This window comes from Fusarium poae, chromosome 2, assembly GCF_019609905.1.
Source record: "Fusarium poae strain DAOMC 252244 chromosome 2, whole genome shotgun sequence".
In the NCBI taxonomy this organism is placed as follows: domain Eukaryota; kingdom Fungi; phylum Ascomycota; class Sordariomycetes; order Hypocreales; family Nectriaceae; genus Fusarium; species Fusarium poae.
Window position 1 is genome coordinate 7,683,731 of NC_058400.1, and position 19,900 is coordinate 7,703,630.

The following is a 19,900-nucleotide window of genomic DNA, read 5'->3' on the forward strand; positions in this document are numbered from 1 at the left end:
GGGCGGAGGAGCCTCAAAATGACATGGCTTCAGGAGATGCAAGCCCACAAGGGGATGGATAGGCCGAGTCTAGGTGAAACACGGCATAGCAGGGGTGGTATTGGGCTTTGCTCTTCCACGGAACCTAGGATCCCAAGTTTCTGGGCTGGGCTGGGCTGGGCTGGGCAAGGCAGCACAAGCACAGCAGGGCGACAAGTTTCAATTATTGGCCAGGATACTCAATAGTACTGCAACCCTCCCAGTGACTCTCCGTTTTCTCTCACCTGAGGCTTGCTGCTGCGGGAGATGTTTAGAAATTAGGACGCACTGTAAGTGGTGTTGCAATACCTTAACATCTTCTTTTTATGGTCATGACCAGATACCATATTGGCGGAGAAATACTGACGGTCGTTTATTGTGGAAACCCGTTGTTTAGTTCAGGAAGAATTGCCCAAAAAGACTTTTTATTCCCCGGCCGGATGGGACAAGAAGACGAGGATTGTGTGCATAAAGTAAGGGTACCCCTGGTTAGAATAGCATCACTGCTATGCGAGATTATGCCCAATCTTGGCAATCTTGGAAACAAATTATGCCAATGCGATCTCATGCCATGCATTGTAGAGTATGGGTTCAAATCCTTTACAGAGTACCAAAGATAAAATATATGTATGTATTGATGCAATGCCTCGGAAATCAAAGCGTAATCGTCCGGTCAAATCATCTAAGCGAGCTGCCATCTCAAGCGTAAGCACGGTTTCGAATGTCACTAGTGTCGTCTGATGTTGTCAGAGACTAGAATAGTTAAAAATGACATACTACCCAGTAACAGATCTGAAGATCGAGAAATTGATCAGCAACTTGGCCTGATGTTGATCTGTTGACACTGAACTAGCAGATCAATTCTATAGACGTTGGTTCTTTAGGCAATGATTCCCCTGTTCTAACTTCTGTAATTAATCTTACAGCGTCTGTGCTTTTAACACAAACAAACAATCTTCAGCCCAACGGCGCCCCACGCAATGCTAGACATGCATCATAAACCAACCAACGGCCTATTTCCCGCTTCTCTGGGTTATTGACCAATATCGTACTCGAATTTCACCAATCTCCTGCGATTCCATCACTCGCAATGGGCTGTTGCAGCTCCAAGAGTGCCCTGTCAGCCAACAATTCACATGGGGCCTCTATCGCTGCAGTCGAGTTACCCAGTGCTCTTGGCAACACATTTAGCGAGATGAACCTACAGGGTGAATTAAACATTTCCAATGAACCAGTGACAAGGTCCACGAACTGACTTTGGCCACTTACAGGTAACCTGAACGAGCAACTTCGGGAACTTCTGCGGCGGCTAGATCATGAAGCTTCAAAATATGCCAATTCCAAGGTTGACGAGGACAAATCACTAAAATGGGACCCGTAAGCTTTAACTACAAGTTACCTCTAATTTGCTAGCTCTGACCTTCATGTGTAGCCCTCAAGCTGAAGTTCAGCTGATATCCGCAGCATGGAAGTGTGCTCGCGCGACCTATGAACTCGAGGGAACCATCACAAACACCAGTTACTGCACGTTTCGCCGTGACAAAGCACTGCGAGAATCCTTCGCTGGTACTGTTAAAGTCATCACGTCGACTGTCGTCGAAACAACCTCAAATCATGTAGGGAAAAGTGATCTGTTGCCAGTTCTAGTACTTGCAATACGTGGGAGTGCCAGCAAGATGGACCATATCGTCAATGCCAATTCTCGACCACGACCCACCAGAGGGTTCATTGTAAGTATATATCGATATTTTGTTCATTAAACAGTCCGGTGATGCTGAGTCCTCGGTGTGAGTCTACTGTCAAGTCGCATTTCACTAACAATTGTAGCAACGCACTGGGGACCTGGAAGCACACTCTGGCTTTCTAAACAGTGCACAAGCCCTCGATTCAATCGTAACTACCTTGGTCAATGATTATTTACAGGCTTTCGATGAGTCAAAAGGTCAAAAACCACATGTCCTTTTTACTGGCCATTCTGCAGGTGGAGCTGTATCGCAGATACTTTATCTTCAACACATATCAAACCAAGCCTTCAGTAAGTTATCAAATAATATGACATGCAGGAATCGCGACTGATATAAAACTCAGATGAATCTGCAAGGTTTTCATGTGTCACTTTTGGCGCACCTCCATGTGTGACAACATCCATTGATCTATCCTTCTACCAACCAGATGGGAGAACGCTCTGCCTCAACATCATCAACGAGTTCGACGTCGTCACCAGAGCCGACAAACCCTACATCCTATCGTTGGTCGAAGTCGCAAGAACTATGCTCAATCTGCCATCCCAAGCACTATTACCTGAACCTGAAACGAACAATGAGATAATTGACGCCTCCTTGAAAGCCACTCAGGACAAGGAAGCCAAAATCTCATCTCCAAAGAGTGAAGAATCATATGACGAAAGCTCAAAGGTCTGGCACTTCGCTCAACCTCTTTACAATCATATTGGGCCTAGTGTTGTTCTCTTGACGCCATCAGAAGATGAGATGAAACTCAAAGCGGTTGAAGTCACGCCCACAGAGTTTCAGAAATTACTGTTTTGCCGAGTAGCCGTTCATGGCAAAAAAATCTACGAGAAGAGAGTTGAATTGCTGGAACAAGGACGTTTCAATGATCGGCCAGGCTGGTAATAACAATGTGATGAAAATTTCTGATGTGATAGGGTCTATCTCTCAGTAAGCTCTACAAGGTCTAAACATTCCTCAAGAACCATGTATGCTGACTACTTTTCTACACGAATAGGTAATTTAACATGATTCCTCCGCCTTGCAGACTCGACTGCGCGGTGATACTCAACATCTGCCATTACTTTATCCGCAAGGTCTTCAGCAAACGTGGAGGACTGCTGTTCTTCGAGATATCCATCCCTCTCGGAATCTTCCACGGCTGACGTGATAGCCTGGCATTCCCAGCACAAGCAAACATGGTACTCTGATCCAAAACGGGTACGATAAAGAGTCTGCGTCTCATCACTACCAGCATCTAGCTGATATCTCCTAATCTTGTCATCGTGGTTGATGAAACGACCACACCGTGCCTTCATGGAAGTCTCGTACGCTGCGGACGAAAGCTGACTTGTGTGCCATACAAGGTCGATGTCTAGCGTCGGCACCAGCATCTTGCCTGGATAGAGCCTGAAAAGCTCGAGATAGTTCTCGTAGCGGTCGACTGCTCTTTGGAGAGTTCCTTGCAAGGCTGGGCTTCGAATCCAGAGGTGTGCGTTCATCTTCTTGACAAAGGCGCGCTGGCGCTCGACATTGTTAATGAGGTCACAGACAATGTCAGGGCGAAAGTCATTGTTGATGTCTAGGCCTTTTGTACAGCCTTCCTTGATGATGGAATGGAGCAAATTACCGGAGAACACAGACTCTCCTTTCGGGACTTGCCAGGTGTCTGAGTTATATTCCCAAGTATCGCGGATGGGGCCATGAGACCAGATGGACTTGTGCTATAGGACTGTTAGTAAATCTGTCTATGCATGGGATATTTTTGGCAACTTACAATCAGAGTCCATGGGAAGTTCACCCTTGGGAGGTACTTCAAGGAATTTGTTTGGCAATACTCTAGAAAGTCACTGGGGTTGAGCAAGAAGGCATGCCAGACCATGAGTACATCTATAGAACGAGTCAGTTTGCGACAGAGAGGGCCAAGAAGGTATACGAACCCACGGGAGGTAAATATAAAGAGTCAGACATTGATATTCGGCCATCGCCGTCATCTATCCAATGATTCTTCCCTCCAGAAGCAAGCGAAGAATTATAGTCATTAGCCCATACCATAAATCTTCGCACTGCTCCACCAAGGTAAAACGCCCACTTCTTGTCCTGGCTGTTTTCCCATTGCAGATCTCGCAAGGTAGTCTCTTGATTCACCCACTTGTTTAGGCCTTTGACGAACTTGCGCCGGTAAACCTTTTTAGTAGGACTACCCAAGTCGAACGCTTTATCAAGGGCTTTGGAATCCAAGACCTTGATGCGCAGTGCGTGAAAGACTTCGAGCAATTCTAGATGAACTGCGCACTGGGATGGAGTGGGCAGATTGTCCTGATGCGAGTTGTTTAGGTGATCGAAAGTGCTTGGGCTGGGAATTGTAGGGTTCTCATCGATTGTCGCCACTGAAGTATAGTATGCGGAATCTATCTTTCTGTTGAATTCGCGACTTGTCCGATGGAGAGCACCCAGGTTGTATCCGATCAGATGGGACATGTTAGTGTAAGTTATGGGTGTACGAGGTTGAATGATTGATAAGTGGTCAAGTAAGGGCAACACAGTCTCGTTCTATGGAGACAGCGCTGAGCAAACATGTGAGAAAATTACAGAAGCTAATTCCTTCGGCGCTTTGTAAAGAGTTTTATCTTTGGGAACGGCAAACAATCCAGAGTCAGGTGAGGTAAAGCAATAGGCTGTGTAATGAAGTTGATGTTGTATCTCGGCCAAGATGAAGGTACTTAGACGGCTAAAAAATTTGTATGTAAACACATGTATATTTTACCGTCAGCTACACACTTCCAACGTCCCATCTCGCCCCGGCAAAGAGGGAATTATCTACAGGCAACAACAAACCCATGTCTTTAGGGATACTCCGCCTAAATCTGCCTTGAACGCGGAAATAAATTCTATTAATGCGGAATCTAAGGCTGGTCATTTGAACTTCAACTGCCAATCTTTCCGTTTTTGGGGCACAGGAGACTCTAGCCGGGCGAGCTGAACACACTAAACAGGGTCCTTGCTGGGGCGGAGTATCAGGCGATGGCACTGTAGTTGGGCACTTTGTGTGTAATGAGACCTTTGACGATGGCCTCGGCATAAGAACAACCAGAGTAGCAGTGAATGCCTGGTTTATGAGCCGAATTTGAAATAGTCAATATGTGAATAAGAATGACTTCCCATCTCTTCATCATCAAACTCGAATCATCTCGTCTTAACATCGATCAACTCAATTACAATGTCGCGACTAAGGAGCAAAGTCTTGCCTATTCTCGCAGTATCTTCCCTACCTCCATCACACATTACATCTTCGCCCGACATACCATGGACACGGGTCGGCTCTGGGAAAGATCACCTTCTCTCAGAGCTTGAGCGCTTGTACTGGGATGGTGTCAAAGCCGAACTCGAAAACATTGTCCGCACTCTCAAAGTTTGGCAGCAGCCAGAATATGCCCAAGTCGAAGTCCAAGATGAGAACGATAATCACATTCATGGCTTCGATACCTTTCTCGACCAAGTTTCCCAAGGAGCTCGAGCACATGCCATTCGATACGGTCAGTGCCAAATTTATCATCATCGCATCAATTTGCATATTTACTGACATACGCAAAGGAAAAATGAGAGAAAAGCAAATAAATAGAAATCTGTGGTTTCCCAGTAGCGCATCACTTATTAGCTCTGAATTTGTTAGAGATGTTCTCACAGATAATGTGGCAGACCGCGTAGCGCAACAAGTCAGTGATGGTATTAGAAAAGACGTGAGACGGGAGATCAAAGGTATGTCCCTTGTGTCATTTGGTTTACAAGATACTAATACTAGCTGTTTAGCTGTCACAACACTCGACGGGATAGAGAAACGAGCATGGATGTTACTTCAAGCTGCTGGTATATATCTCTTCGCCATCTTAGATACAGCACAACTGACAATTTTGAACAGGGTTTCTCGATATAGAGAAATTGATTGAACATCGCCCATCTCCTGAGAGATTTGGGTTTTCGAAGAGGCCAGCCATTCCTCAGCGTAAGTCTCAACTCGTGTAGTATACGATTCCCGCTCCCTGCTAATGACGACGCAGTTGCACTCTCAAATGTCGATAGTGATGGCATGCCCAACTTTGAGCCACTTCGTTGTATGCAAAAACAATGCAAGAAAGTTGTCAGAGGGAGTATGTTTGTCCACGACAAACCTGACTCCGACCCCGGTATTATATGCGAAGAATGCTACCAAAGCCATTACTACGGCAGAGAAGAATACACTAAGACTTACAAACACTGTATACTCACTGAAAGCATCACTCCTGAGATGAGCAGAAAGATCTGCAGCTGTCTTGGACTCCATCAAGATGACACTGGGGGTAAACCCGAGAGTCTATTTCCTATCGACGACCCAAATCGACATAAGAATACTGGCATTGGGGGAGGAGAAACATGCAAGCTACTCCAACTTGGCAACACCATTGCTCTTGCAAAGTATCAGGGACTCCTGGACAGTGTAGGAGCTAAGCCGCGAACTCTGAGAGACACCGAAAAGGCTGCTATAAAGGCACAAGGTTATGGAAAAAAGAATTTCTTCGTCTGGCCTCAACATTCCGCGGCAAAGACAGAGCCAGGTGATAGCGATTTCGAGGAAGAGGAAGAGCTGAGACAAAAACCTGAAGCTCAAGGTAGCAGTCGGCGTCTCAAAGCTTTCAAGACTGGTTCGTATGGGAGTGGTGTCACCGTGGCTGAAGAAGCCGCTGCAGATACAGACATGCCGCTGTTCTTCAGAGGATATACCGAAAAGCACCCCTATGGGAATGTTCATATGGCTCTCAGAGTTGGCCCTATTGTCATCGAGAATGGAGTTTCTCAGTAAGTAACCACCCAGCATGACTGTCCTTATGAACAATAACTCACATGCTATTCTCAGTACCAAAGGTGGAGCTCTCATTTCTTTGAGAGACATGCCCGTGTTCCAAGAGCGCTTTCATCTTCAGACAATGCCTGAGCGAGAGTTAGCGATCGGTAGTGGTTCTGATCGTCTTCTTTGGCAGCGAAAAAGACAATCTACAGACCGCAAGAGATACAAGGCTGTCATGAAACAAGTTGTCGGCGTGCCTTTCAGTGGAAGTGATACTCTTCCTCACGATCAGGAGCTCTCGGTCGTCTATGACCTTTTAGCTGCTTGCGAGCAACCATTCGACGACTCCAGTTTATCTGCATCCGACAAGAGCAAACTCCTAAACTCCGCACTCGAACCAGCCTTGGAGAAACTCAAGGTTCTTCTTGGCTCTAGGTTAAAAGTCTATCTCGGCAGTATTTCTCAGCGTCTGTTAGATGAGAGCGTCAGATTGACGTGGAGTGCGACAAGCAACAACTGCCAGACATTCTGTACTTCTCTCATCGATAAGAGCATATTTGGGCCTCTTGTCAACGGAGAAGCTTCCGGTTCATCTAAAGGTGCTCTTCCTCTGTATACCATGAGCTTTGTGTGTCCAGACGATGGCTACAAAAAGTCGCGAGGTGTACGAACGAAGTTCGATGTCCCATTCGGACTCACTGAAGAATATCTTCTTCGCTTCCACTTTGGACGCCACGACGAATCCGATATCATCGATACTTGCCAAGAGTACTGGTATGACTGGGGTGCTTTTGGCAGTACGCTATACAAGTACCAGGACTTGTATCCATGGGACTGTACAGAGGCATATGGGAGATATCCAATCAAGTGTGGCGATTGTAACCTTGCCAAGCACATCTGGGCATTCCCATTCGATTCTTGGTCTATATCCTCTCACCATTTATCACGAGATCGTTACATGTATGCACCAGCACTGACCGATAACACCTTGACTGCCGTCGGCCAGGATACTACGCCAAGTTCGTGGATACGCAACAGACTTACTATCCTGTCAGCAATGTCTACTCTTCACCGAGCTGCCACAGCCATGGCGCACTCGCTCAAGTTCCAAAAAGCCACTGCATGGCTTCACAAGGACCCTTCACACACTCTGCTGGACCCGTCATTGTCAAGAGTCAAGCTTGGTGGGATACACCGTGCTCAACCGTGTAGTCACTACTTCGAAGCGGGTGTCTACAGCCATTACTTCATCGCTCCATGGGCACCACTTACACGGCGTCAGCAAGTCGAAGCCTATGAACGACAACGCGACGGCCGTGCCAACCTGCCCGACATACCAAGTGCATCCAGAAAGCGCCGGTTCGCTCGTCACACAGAATCTTCAGAGACCTACTATCTAGACTTTCATGGCCAGACAACCATCCTCCCGATCGACGACACAACTCGTAATGATCCATCCTGTCACCACCACGTATGGATGCATAAAGTAGACGGCTGCCAAAGCGACTCCCACTTCGCCCCCACCTCGGAGGCACCCGGTCATATATGTGCAAGCGGGTGTGGGAGTTCAACGCGCAACGCGGCCGAGTGTGCCAGTGGAGAGACCATCAGGGCCGCAGAGATGGCCACTGCTGCTGCTGAAGCAAGTGCTTCGCGTTCAAGTTGCGGAGGGGGTGGTTCCAGTTGCGGAGGAGGTTCAAGTTGTGGTGGAGGTTCGAGTTGTGGTGGAGGAGGGGGTGGATGTGGAAGTTCAGGTTAAGTCATGTACTGCACTGCTATGTAACTTTTATTCCATCGTTATGACTACCATGTTTCCTTTGTCAGATATTATGTAGCGTTATTTATTTGTCGTGGTGGTAACTTCAAGTCAAAGTCTTACTTTTTCGTGCTTCTACGCCATGCAAGGCATGTCACTCGGCATTGTTTAATCGCTATCTACACATGCAGTGCTCTTCGAATGTACTAAACTCCAACGGCTCTTCTAGCACTCTCTGTTAGTTAGTTGCCCACTTTCCGGGCCTCCTCCCATAGAGCCGAATGCTGGATCTCTCCGCTATGTGGGTTCCCTGGCTTTTACAATGCATGTTGAACTCACTAGTTAGCTGTGAAAACTCCAAACTTCTTTGTCCTTTGTGAAAACTTCCATCGAAAGAAGTGGATGATTGCACGATTCATGGTTCAGCGGGAGATCCGCTTGTCAGTCCGTCTATAGACTCACAAATCCACAAATTGTAGCACTGGCTTTGCTATCTCTTGTGACCTTCGCCACTATTTGGGACTTGTGCTGTCCCACCACGGCCCGAGTTGTATTTGAATACAACTACTGCTAGGGCTTGACACATGGCATGGCATGTTGGATCCGCGGCACCATGGGTACAACTAGTGTTCTGTCAGTCGGTCAATCGGGCGTTAGATGCTGATTTTGAGCGATTTACAAAGTTTTCCTTGAAATCTCTGTGTTGACTTTATTCTGCTATGTAAATTCACCACATGTGGAAAGTGTTTTTATCTTGTGTCGATGCATGAAGCTACTGCAATACGACACAACAGCAGCTCAACAAACTTGATTGAGATGACCTATCTTTTGAGAAAATATAGGTACCAACAGAAATCACAAGCTCTCTCATGATGCATACACTTTAAAGGCTATCCACCTGTCTTGTTACCCTCTATCTCAACTTTTCATATCCACCCTTTCCGACTTGGTTAGTGAGACTCTCAAGTACGAGTAGCATTTGTGAGTCAACAAGATCCACGACAGACGGTGACGAAAACAGTAAAGTCACACAAGACATGTGATGAGTTGAGAAGAGACTTCTCATTGAAAGCCAAGAACACTGTATATTACTACAGTGTCTTGTCTTGTCTAGTCTAGTCTGTAGGGTAGGGCAGGGCTCTCTGGTAATCTCCACCTTTTACTGTGGATGTGCTGTGCCTTGATGCTGTGATCTGCCAGGCACAAACTGCAGACTAGTCAGGGCACATAAATCTCTGATTGGCCTCTGGTTCAGGTACCTGACAACCGTTGAGAGGCAAAAGCAGCCCAGTGCAGACGTACAGGGCCAAGGCCAAACTTTATGCCTCATAAACTACCACCACAATTGAGTCATTGGTGGCAATTCAATTCAAAGCTTGCAGTACAAACGCACATGGCTTTTCAACGGATTGTTGCGGCCCGCTACCGAGGAATGAAAAGTAAAGAGCCTTTTGACATGGAAGTTTGTGCAACACTCTTTTTCAACCACCTTTGTCATACCAGAGCTATTCTCGTGAACAACCAATTTAAACATATTAGTGTCTCAACTTGCTTTTTCCCAGTATACCGCGGAACTTTCGGGAGAGAAACAAATTCCCACACGGTTTGCGTGGGCGGAAGACTAGCCCCTTTCATGAAACAAGCCCAACCTGCATTAGTCTATAACTCGTGGGAAGCTGAGGACCTATTGTGAAAAGGCTGGTTGTCATGTCTCCATCCAGAGAACGCACCAAGAACTGGAAAAGAAAAGAAGCCTATGCCAGGGAGTGAAGAGATTTCAGGTACGGCGATGATCGTTTGCTGGAAGTAGGAGGCTTTTAGTGTAACTCCACATGTAGTTTATTTCATCCCAGACTTTGCACTCCCGAGACTTGAAATCTTTTCAAGCTTGTACCGATCATGATGAATTTCAGATGCGAGGCTTGGCAGACCGGGTTGGTCCAGGTAATTATCGAGCCAATCCTGCGGATGCAGTCTGGGGACAACTGGGGGATCGACATGCCAATTAATCTATCTGAGGCATCACCCAGAAACATTGAAGGTTCAACAGATATCACTGTAATCACGATAACATCGGCATAGGAAATGAAGAAGAATATATCATAAAATATATAATTTAGAAGAGGTAAAGATCCCAAAAACAGTATCCAGAATTGCTATGGATAACAGTTAAATTCCGCGCACCGTAAACACCAGGTATAGATAGAATAAGCCCAATTCTATAAAATCAAGTTTACGCAAAGACAAGCCAAGATTCATGGCATAACTTAGCCCTGGTAGTCGATGTCGACGGTGAGGCGGACCAACTTGTCGTTGATGTTCAGACCGATACCATCCTCAGCCTCCATACCGCCGAGGTAGGCGTTGGTACCAGTGCCACCGGGGTTGATGGTGGAGCAGGTGTTGTGACCGCAGACTCGGAGACCGGGGATGTCGAGCTTCTCCTTAGCGGAGACAAGGCAAGAAGCATCGGCACCGGACCAACCACCGTTGCGCTCACTGCCGAAGTCAAACTCGAGCCAGGTACCGGCAACGAGACCGTTGTTGGTGGTGGGGACCTCCTTGGAGGAGCAGGCGCAACCACCCTGAGAGTCCTCGTCGAAGGCAACGACCTGGGAGCTCTTGGCACAGACAGTGAAGTGCAGGGGAATGTTCTTGGCGAAGAAACCGTCGATCTTGCCCAGGGGACCGATCTTGTTCCAGCAAGCACACTCCTTGTCCTCATCGTGGGAGTTCTTGAAGGTGGTGGTGTAGGTGTACTTGTCAGCGACGGCGGAGTCGACAGTCATCATGTTGCAGCCGTAGTCGCCAGCAACACCAGTGTTACCGGTAGCAGCAATGTCCTCAAGAGTGGCACGCTTGGCCTTCTTGCCACCACAGAAAGGCTTGAAGCCGGAGCCGGAGCTGTGCTTCTTGCCCTTGTTGAGCTTGGGAATATCGGGAGTCCAGGGACCGGCGGCAGCGGACTTGGGGACGGCCTCCTCAGGCTGAGAGGGAACGGAAACAGGAGCCTCAGGAACAGCGGTAGCAGGGGCGGCAGCAGCAGTGACAACGTGAGTCTCGTAGACAGTGACGGGTTGGTTGGCGACGATGAAGTCGCGCTTGGCGTGAGCACGCTGGTGAGCGTGGCCGCTAGGGTGAGCAGAGGCACCGATGGCGGCGGCCAGGAGAACGGCGGAAGAGGAGAACTTCATCTTGTATGTTTTTCGAAAAAGACGTTACTTTTGGGGTATTTTCGGAATTCTTTGGTTTGCCTTTAAAAGGACTGTGTTGCAAGTTGGCTTAAGAGAATGTTGGTAACGCGTAGCGTTGTTGAAGGAGTGACTAGAAGGCAAGGCCGTGATCCAAAGATTGAAGAGTGAGGGATAGAAGGAGAGACAAACGAGGGAGGAAGTCGAGATTATAAGGTGAGCAAGGGGGTGTGCGTGTGTGTGTCTTGATTCCCCTTTGACCACTACTGGGTGGTGTGTGCCTCGACGCCATGTCTCTCTCATCTCGTTCATCCGTCCACATTTCTCAGATTGGCACGCCCCTGTACAGCCCTCAGGGGGTACAAAAGTGCAGCCAATACATCGCCACCAAGGATACTCATATAAGTAAGTATTTCTCTATATTATATTAAATAAAAATAAAAATACTATATTATTCCTCTTTCTTAGGTCTATTATTACTTTATAGTATTTTTTACTTTATATAAATATTATTAGGATAATCATTTTAATAGTAAAATATATAGTTACAAAATAAAAGTGGAAATTCACATTTGATACCCCTGCGGGCTGTACTCGTCTTTCCCCAAGGATGTTGAACAAATCCTTGCTTCAGTTCCCACATCGCTTTTCCCTTTGATCCGCCAGACCAGAAGGTGCACTGTTGGCGGTGGAGCTGGGATCACCAGGAAAGCAACGCTTGCACACCGACGCCAACGCCAATGCAGAAATGACGCTAATCCGACTTGCGATGCCATGGCCCACCACCCTGAGAGTCCAAAATCAAGCTCTGCTTCCGACAGGTCCCAGGGGTAAGGGCTCTCATCCCTGTCAGGTACAGAGTCCGCTTGATTGGCCAATTCTGCCCTGCATCAATTCTCATGCCGAAATAGTCAATTCCCTTCTTACTACACTGTAACCCCCTGGTGGGTTGGATCGCTGGCCGCGTCAGCAGGCTCTGTTCTTCCAGGTTGCTGCAAAGAAAGGTAAACAGTCTAACAGTAAAAAACAGGGCCACTGGTTCCAGCGGTCGACTAGACCAGAAAAGGGCTGGACAAGGGAACAAAATTGGCGATCGTTGATCATGTCCAGATTTTGGGCTGTTGTTGAATGTTGATGATGCCCTGTTTCTGCACGACGAAATTGTTCATCTCCAAAAATGACATGTACGCAAAAGCTGCAGAAACAGTTGCAGTTTCTGAAGATGGACAGGCTTGGAACAATATCTATGCTGGAATAGGGCCTCGGAAAGCAGTATGCGGCCACTATTCCCTTCTCCCCGAATAATACATTTTTGTGCCGACCTGCATTTGGCCTGCATTTGCTTGCTTGCTTACTCCGTAAAATATATATTGCTCACTACGTCTTGGAGCCTGACTGGCGAATGGCTAGATTGTTGTCTGTCGTGGCATGCCATGATCAATGCGGTGAATCGATGCTTGAATACGTGGACCCATAGCGCGCGACGTGGGGAACTCACCCGATGAGTACCTGAATGCTGTGTGCTGTGAATCGCTGCCACGATGTTTACGACAGCATGTATACGTATGCGTGAGTATCCGTACGTGCTGTAGGTATGTATGTAGCCTGTATCATCAACCGCTGTGGCAGCGGATCGTTTAATCGTACCCAAAAGCTTCTTTGTTCAAGGTCCGATTCGCTAAAGACTAAAGAGGCGGCGCCCTCTTTCTCACCGTTCGACCCGTTGCTGGTGTGTTTCGTAGTTGATAGCGTTCTCTTCCCAGACGACGCTTCACGCCGCAACCGCCTCCTTTCCAAACAATGCTGTAAACAAAGGAGCTGGTGAGCGTTTAGTGCTGATCTGACGCGGTCATGTCAAATTAGACACTCTCGCTTCCCGGGTTGGAATGAGGCCGGTCACAGACCGTCGACGATGGCATGGTCCCTGGGGGCTGTGGAAATGAGACAATCCAGCCACTCATGTTGTAGGGGAGGCTTCTGTTCTGACTCAAGCGATCCGCTCCTGACCAGATGAATCTAGGAGTAGCAGGCGGTGACATCCGGCAGATCAGACCAAGACACCAGATGAACCATCATCGAAAAGATAATAATGTCACTCTCAATGGAACAAAGGAATGTCTGTGTACCTATGAACAAAGAAATCACAAAACACCGGGTCCGGTTGGTTCCGGTGATGTAGCGAAAATCGTAGAGATTCTTCACTTGCTCTGACGAGTCCTATTCAACAACCTCGTAGAGCCCTTGATAGGTTGATGAGGAAAGTGAATAAGCACCCCGGCAACAACAATAACAAGGGTCTAGAAGGCCTGGGGGGTCGCAGTCGTATACACTCGGCTTTAACAGCTGGATCGAGATTACCCATGTCTTCCTAATGTTCTATTGATCCTTCTTTCAGACAATTCAGGAGGCAGCCATAAACATTCGAGCCTAGATCGACAGTTAGTCAACAACCGCGACTTATCGCAGCATTTTCTTCGATTTAGCATGTCTCATCTCGACAAAGACACACCATTCGTCATTCACTCTAGAACCAAGGACAAAACCTGCTTTGAGCCATTATTCAACATCAAGTGTTAAACAACATGTCAACAAAGTCCCTCCCGTTATTACAACCTGATTCTTCTTGATACAAATATCACTAGTATTATGATCATGGATGGTCACTGGTGTTATTAGTGATGAAGATGTGGAGACTCTCCGCTTCCAGGTTGCTATTTCTGGCTCCACGCAACCCCCAGCTTATATCTGTATGGAGATGGATGGTCGTCGAGATAACCTTTCAGGGTCTGTGATGAGCGAGATTGGGCAATAGAAGATGGGTGTGTTTCGCACATCCAAGAAAGGGGCGAGACGAATAGCAAGGCAAATCGCTTTCCCGTGTCTAACAAATTTAGAGTAGATCTTCCGATTCTTATTTCGCTTGCTCGATCATGCCACGGTGGAAACCATTGAATGAGGCTTCGAAATTAGCAGTGAAATAATTTATGGTTGGTCTTTAGGGGGTGTCAAGCAACTGCATACATATTGTCACTCCTCAACTGGGTATAGGGTGTTCGTTAGAGCTTTGTTGTAACGGACAACTATGAATCCTCAAGCCACGTCTATGAGTGAGTGAGCGTTGGCAACAAGTGGTGTCTCTATTGATCTTCTTCATCCATCGCCCAAGTTGGACGCGGTCGAGATAAACGCCAGACTGAAAACGATAATTACTAGGTAGGCCACGATCCGCCACGATGGAGAGCGATTAGGCATATCATGACTAGATAATATTTCAACGCTAGCTAGTTATAAAAGTGGCCTATTTTTGCTTCGATCAAGTTCTAAAGTCCTGGAAAGGCAAGCTGACGCTCGATTGCATAATCACATTTCAACAAACAGAACGCAGGATTGCATTAGAAGTAGCTTCTCATGGCATCTTCGTAGCCAGTGCCACCCTTTAAATCCTGACCAAATTTCGCATGGACATCAAGAACTTGTTTGATGTGGCGAATGCTGAGAGCCTCTCCCTTGTTAACGGCAAGGTCCTGAGCCGAGCCCACCACGTTCTTGATTTCGCGTCCATTGAGGTCTTGTTTCGAAAGCGCAGTCAGGTCGTCCTCTGTCAATGGCTCCACCTTCAGTTTACCCAGCTTCTGAACGCGGTCCAGGAACATCTTGAAAATGGTTCGCTTTGCTTTGGGGTCGAGGTTGTCATACCGTAAAGCGATGTGGATTCGAGACTGGAACGCTTCATCGAATGTCTAAAACACTTCCGGATTAGTATTTATACCTTCTTAATGGCTGGAAAGTTTCAGATACGCACCTCTACCCGATTGGTTGTGAGGAACAGTATTCCTTGGAAGTATTCCAATTGCCGAAGGAAAATGCTCACGAGAGCGTTCCGATGGATATCATGCATGTTGCGCTTTTCTAGAAACACATCCGCCTCGTCTAACAAGAGAATTGCGCCCCAGGCATGACAAATGTCCAAGATCTTCTGCAACTCTGCCTCGAGAAATCGCGAGTCTGTCCCCAGTTCGCCAGCTGACGCCATATACAGCGGGCATTGGAGCAGCTCGCCAATACCCTCAGCAGTAAGTGTCTTGCCTGTTCCAGGAGGCCCGTGTAAAACAGCTGCTTGAGTTTTAGCTTCTGCGCCATTGAGGATTGTTTGTTCAACTTACTGACAAGGCCCTTTCCTTTGCCCTGGATAACATCATCGATGGTGTTGGCTGCATGGTACTTACGAGACTTGACGAGAGCTTTGATCAAGTCCTTGGTACCATCTTCAAGGACCAGAGAATCCCAAGCCTTTTCGTTCCATTTGATGTCGCTTGCACCAGAGACAGCTAGCTCAAGCCATTGCTTTTCTGAAAAAGCGAATCCAAGCACCACAGGCGAGGCAATAAGGTATTCTTCGTCAGTGAATTCGGGAATATCCTTTTTCTCATCATCTTTGCCACTGCCTTCGCTCTCATCTTCCTCATCTTCTTTCTTGGAAGGTAGCTTGTCAAGTTCAGCTTCTGGTTCATCTTCAATCTCGCTTCTAGGGAATTTGACCATCCGTACCTCACCGTCAGAGTCCTTGTACACTTTGGTAAACCATTTGACCTTTTCCCCGTCTTCGGAATCAGAGCAGCAACAGCAATTATCTGAATCTGAGTCAGAATCTTCCTCGTCGGAAAGAATATCGGGATCCTTAGGCTTGACGGTTGAGACGCTGTAGTTGGGGTTGATTCTTCGGAAGATAGTTGGATCAATCATGACCCGACTAGGCTGGATGTTGAACTTCATCACCTGGCCTTTTTTACGTTTCAGGAAAGCAATGCCCTGATAGCTCCTGTAGTGAACACCACTCAGAGATACGAACTTTTTGCCTCGCTCGATCAAGTCACGGCGAAGCTTTTCCTCATTCTGGTGATACTGTAGCGGGTAACATGAGAGGCTGGTGATTTTCTTGGCCCCCTGGAATTCTTCCATTTCGACCGCCATGTTGCCGTAGCCAAAACGCTTCCCATCAAATTCAAAGTATTTACCATCCACGTAGTAAAACTCGCCTTTCATGATGCTGCGATGTAGCTGTGCCACCTCGACCTTGAAGACTCGTGGCTCCTGTGTACTTCCATACGTTGTCGTATAGGCCAGTGTGTTTGGCTTCCATAAGGCCCAGAGTAATTCGAATGTGATGAGTCCGCTTTTCAACATTGGGTATAGGCTTTCCTTTGTACGTTCGTAATCGTGATCGAGGTACTTAATAAGTACCTTCAACTGCTTTCTCTTGTCTTTGAGTCGCTCTTCGTTCTTCTTGCGAGCCTTTTTGGTCTCGCCAGCGGGCTTGGTTTTTCGAAGCGCCTTGAGATGATTGCGCATGTCTTCCAAATAACTAAAACGAGATTTAGTGGTGACATCACAAAGTGGCTGCATCATGTCGGCCAGAAACTTACAGGAATAGGAGGTTCGGACTGATTTTGGGAACCTCGTCCACGAGACTGATGCCCTCGACATTACCGATCACATCTTGCAAACATTCGCGAAGGAGCTTGCTCTTGATATCGACAATGGTTGCTCTATACTTGCCTTCCCAGTCAAAGGTTCGGCGAACGTGAAAGATGAAGTCTTCATATTGTCCATCGTTCTCCATATCGGCTGTGTCCTGCAATTTGTAGTTATGGATGTTGCTATCCCATACTTGATCGACACGTTTGAAAGCAAGATTCTTGAACTTCTTTTCCTTGCTAGTTTTCTTCTTCTTCTTGCCAGCGTCGGAGCTTTCGTCGTCAGTAGCGTTGCCCTCCAGACCTGTGCCCTGGAGCCCTGGAGGGATTGGACGCCCTCGATGAGGGTAGTACATACCACGCCCAACAGCTGCCGAAGTAACGGCGGCAGCACCCTGAGATGCCGTGGGGTACGCAGCTTGTTGGTACGTAGGTTGTTGCAAAGAGTACGGGTTGGCGACAGCACCCTGAGATGCAACAGGGTACGCAATTTGTTGCAAAGAGTACGGGTTAGCGGCTGCTCCATAGGAAGCATAATTGCTTGAACCGGCCAATTGGTATTGGAGTTGGGTAAACTGAAGCTGCAGTACCTTAAGCTGACTCTTCAGATCTTTCTTCGACGTTTTCTTATCGCTCTTAGAGTTTGAATCGTCGTCTGAAGAAGACTCAGAGTCAGATGAAGTGGAGGAGTCATCCGTGTCGGTGGTTGAATCGGAATCAGAAGAAGTGTTAGGGATCTTATCCTTCTTTTTCTTCTTCTGAGTGGGTTTCTTTGCAAGTTTCTCCTTGGTAGAACTTGGTTTGCCCGTACGTATCTTTTTCTTGCCCTTGTTCTTCATCTCCGTTCGCTTTTTAAGTGATCGGGCGGCGGTCGTAGATGGTTCCTCGTCATCAAAATCCGACGCAGCGCCTCCACTGGAACTGCCCGAACCGTCCACAACCTCCTGTTCAGAAGCCGGTTTGACCTTTCTGTCCTTGGACTTCTTCTCTCGGCGATTCTTCTTAGAACTGGAATCGTCCTTGGTGGTCGGCTTTACCGACTCCGAAGAAGCTACAGCAGCGCTTGTCGTATTCGCCTCATTGGCATTTTTAGTATCCGACTCGTCTTGCAGAGGCTTTTGGTTAGAATCTTGGCCGCTCTGGCGGTCCGATGGAATTTCCGAGTCCTTAGACTCCATCTTGAGCAGAGAGATATCGTGTTCAAGCTGGGATAGAGAGAGAGGGACTGCTTAATACCTAGTTTAGGTGGGAATATTGGTAAAATAACGTATCAAAGTATAATGATGGGGGTAATGGATGGAGAGAAAGAAAGTAAACGATCGGGTTCGAAAATGAGAGAAAGAAAGTCCATTAATGGGCAAATGGGCTGTATATCAGGCAACAAAAGGTTCCATTGGCAGGTGGTAACAGTCCATACCTACCCAGGCAACAGGGCAGTGAATCGCTGGCCGTACTTGCTTCCCCGTGCCAACAGCTGCAGGTTGAGGAGGAGAGGCACCAACCGCATCACAGCCACAAAGAATAAGTGGAAGGACATTTGGATTGACATCTAATTGGAGAAGTGCGGTTTAGTAATAGGTAATCATTCCACTGCATCAGGAATATGCTAGGCAGGCTGCAGATAATAATGAACATGGATAAGCCTACAGGCAGCCAGCCAAGAGCAATGCCAACCTCAATACTACATACAAATTCCTTCGCTTCTGTGTAACAACTGATGTTGTTTGATTGCGTGAGGGTTGAAATCTCGTGCGAAACAGAAGGACGAGGTAGACAGTCGTTGGATGTTTGAGGTTATTCCAGTTTACACCGAGCAAGTCACATCGACAAACCAGCTATCCGCTTTGGCTACCCCGAGCACGCTAAAGAGTTAGTGGATCTGAGGCCTGGACGCTAAAATATCCACAACCAACTGACAGTTGGCGATCTTCAGTCCGTCAGCCTCAACTTCTGCAAATGACATGGTATCACTGCAGATGAAGGGGACCAGAACAACCAAACACCAAGTGTGAAAAGGCATGCAGCCCACATCTATCTTGTTCATAACTTGCATCGCCTATGTAAGCCAAAATTCACTGCTCCCATCCTCAGTCAACAACCAATGGCTTTTCTCACACACGGCGCCTCAGGCAAGCACAGAGTCCAACACATCTGAACCAGCTGTCGACCGCCTCACCGTTCTACTAAAATGGCCAATGAGTAAACACTTTATCCACGTAATCAACTAGAGATTGGTTGTTAGTCTCTGATTGGACGGCAAAACCAACTTCAGCTACATTCTGCATGTAATACAAGGGATTACACCGGAGTTGCCAAGCAAGGCAGTTTTCTGTGACCATAACACCCAAAATACAATTAGTCTGACAGCCTAAGTAGTTAAAGCTGCGCACGATACCAATTGAGTACGACGTTGACGGCACATTAGGCTTCACTGATCTACCCCGCTCGTATCGGTGCAATGTCAAGATTATGAATACGATAAATGACAGTATGAAGCCGCCAAGATTGACTTCCTACTGCGAGAACCCATATGCAGTGCTTGTGTTTGTCTTGGTAAACAGTGCCTTTATCGTTATAATCCATCACAAACAAGCGCCATGCATATGCTGTATCGTTACCAACTCCGTTGATGCGTTGGCGATGTGCAGATAACAGTCACAACATGAAGCAGCCGGCAAACACCAGTCCGCTTTTGCATACCTCGTGTCACTTCATCGCGCAGCCACGACGATAATTTTAGGATGGCCGCAAAGCCTCCTGTCATCTGATGGCTGGTTACCCGGTAGCTAGACAATGACATGAGGTTGTTGATGTGCTTCCACTTGGAAAAAGACATTTTTTCTCCAAGGGCAATCCGAAGCACTTTGCTGTTGTTGGTTGGAAATGCTGCCAATCCAGAGTCTATGATCAAG

At 47.3% G+C, this 19,900-nt stretch overlaps 5 protein-coding genes across 5 annotated transcripts; 2 read left to right on the forward strand and 3 right to left on the reverse strand.

Annotated features, from left to right (window-relative positions):
• Positions 1–1,108: 1,108 nt before the first annotated feature.
• Positions 1,109–2,651, forward strand: FPOAC1_006622 (uncharacterized protein; the record flags this gene model as incomplete). Its single annotated transcript, XM_044851098.1, has 5 exons — positions 1,109–1,226; positions 1,290–1,395; positions 1,451–1,748; positions 1,846–2,053; positions 2,107–2,651. 5 exons carry the CDS (start codon positions 1,109–1,111, stop codon positions 2,649–2,651), a joined length of 1,275 nt encoding a protein of 424 aa, XP_044709810.1.
• Positions 2,652–2,743: 92 nt separating this feature from the next.
• Positions 2,744–4,226, reverse strand: FPOAC1_006623 (uncharacterized protein; the record flags this gene model as incomplete). The annotated part of the gene is made up of 3 exons (XM_044851099.1): positions 2,744–3,469; positions 3,523–3,635; positions 3,686–4,226. The coding sequence occupies 3 exons, from the start codon at positions 4,224–4,226 to the stop codon at positions 2,744–2,746; spliced, it is 1,380 nt and encodes a 459-aa protein (XP_044709811.1).
• A 739-nt stretch (positions 4,227–4,965) lies between these two features.
• Positions 4,966–8,016, forward strand: FPOAC1_006624 (uncharacterized protein; the record flags this gene model as incomplete). Its single annotated transcript, XM_044851100.1, has 7 exons — positions 4,966–5,281; positions 5,340–5,504; positions 5,556–5,612; positions 5,665–5,748; positions 5,804–6,578; positions 6,637–7,907; positions 7,982–8,016. The coding sequence occupies 7 exons, from the start codon at positions 4,966–4,968 to the stop codon at positions 8,014–8,016; spliced, it is 2,703 nt and encodes a 900-aa protein (XP_044709812.1).
• A 2,574-nt stretch (positions 8,017–10,590) lies between these two features.
• FPOAC1_006625 (uncharacterized protein) lies at positions 10,591–11,517 on the reverse strand (the record flags this gene model as incomplete). Its single annotated transcript, XM_044851101.1, has 1 exon — positions 10,591–11,517. One exon carries the CDS (start codon positions 11,515–11,517, stop codon positions 10,591–10,593), a length of 927 nt encoding a protein of 308 aa, XP_044709813.1.
• Positions 11,518–14,906: 3,389 nt separating this feature from the next.
• On the reverse strand, positions 14,907–18,166 carry FPOAC1_006626 (uncharacterized protein; the record flags this gene model as incomplete). The annotated part of the gene is made up of 5 exons (XM_044851102.1): positions 14,907–15,254; positions 15,317–15,627; positions 15,678–15,999; positions 16,063–16,876; positions 16,938–18,166. 5 exons carry the CDS (start codon positions 18,164–18,166, stop codon positions 14,907–14,909), a joined length of 3,024 nt encoding a protein of 1,007 aa, XP_044709814.1.
• Positions 18,167–19,900: the final 1,734 nt, after the last annotated feature.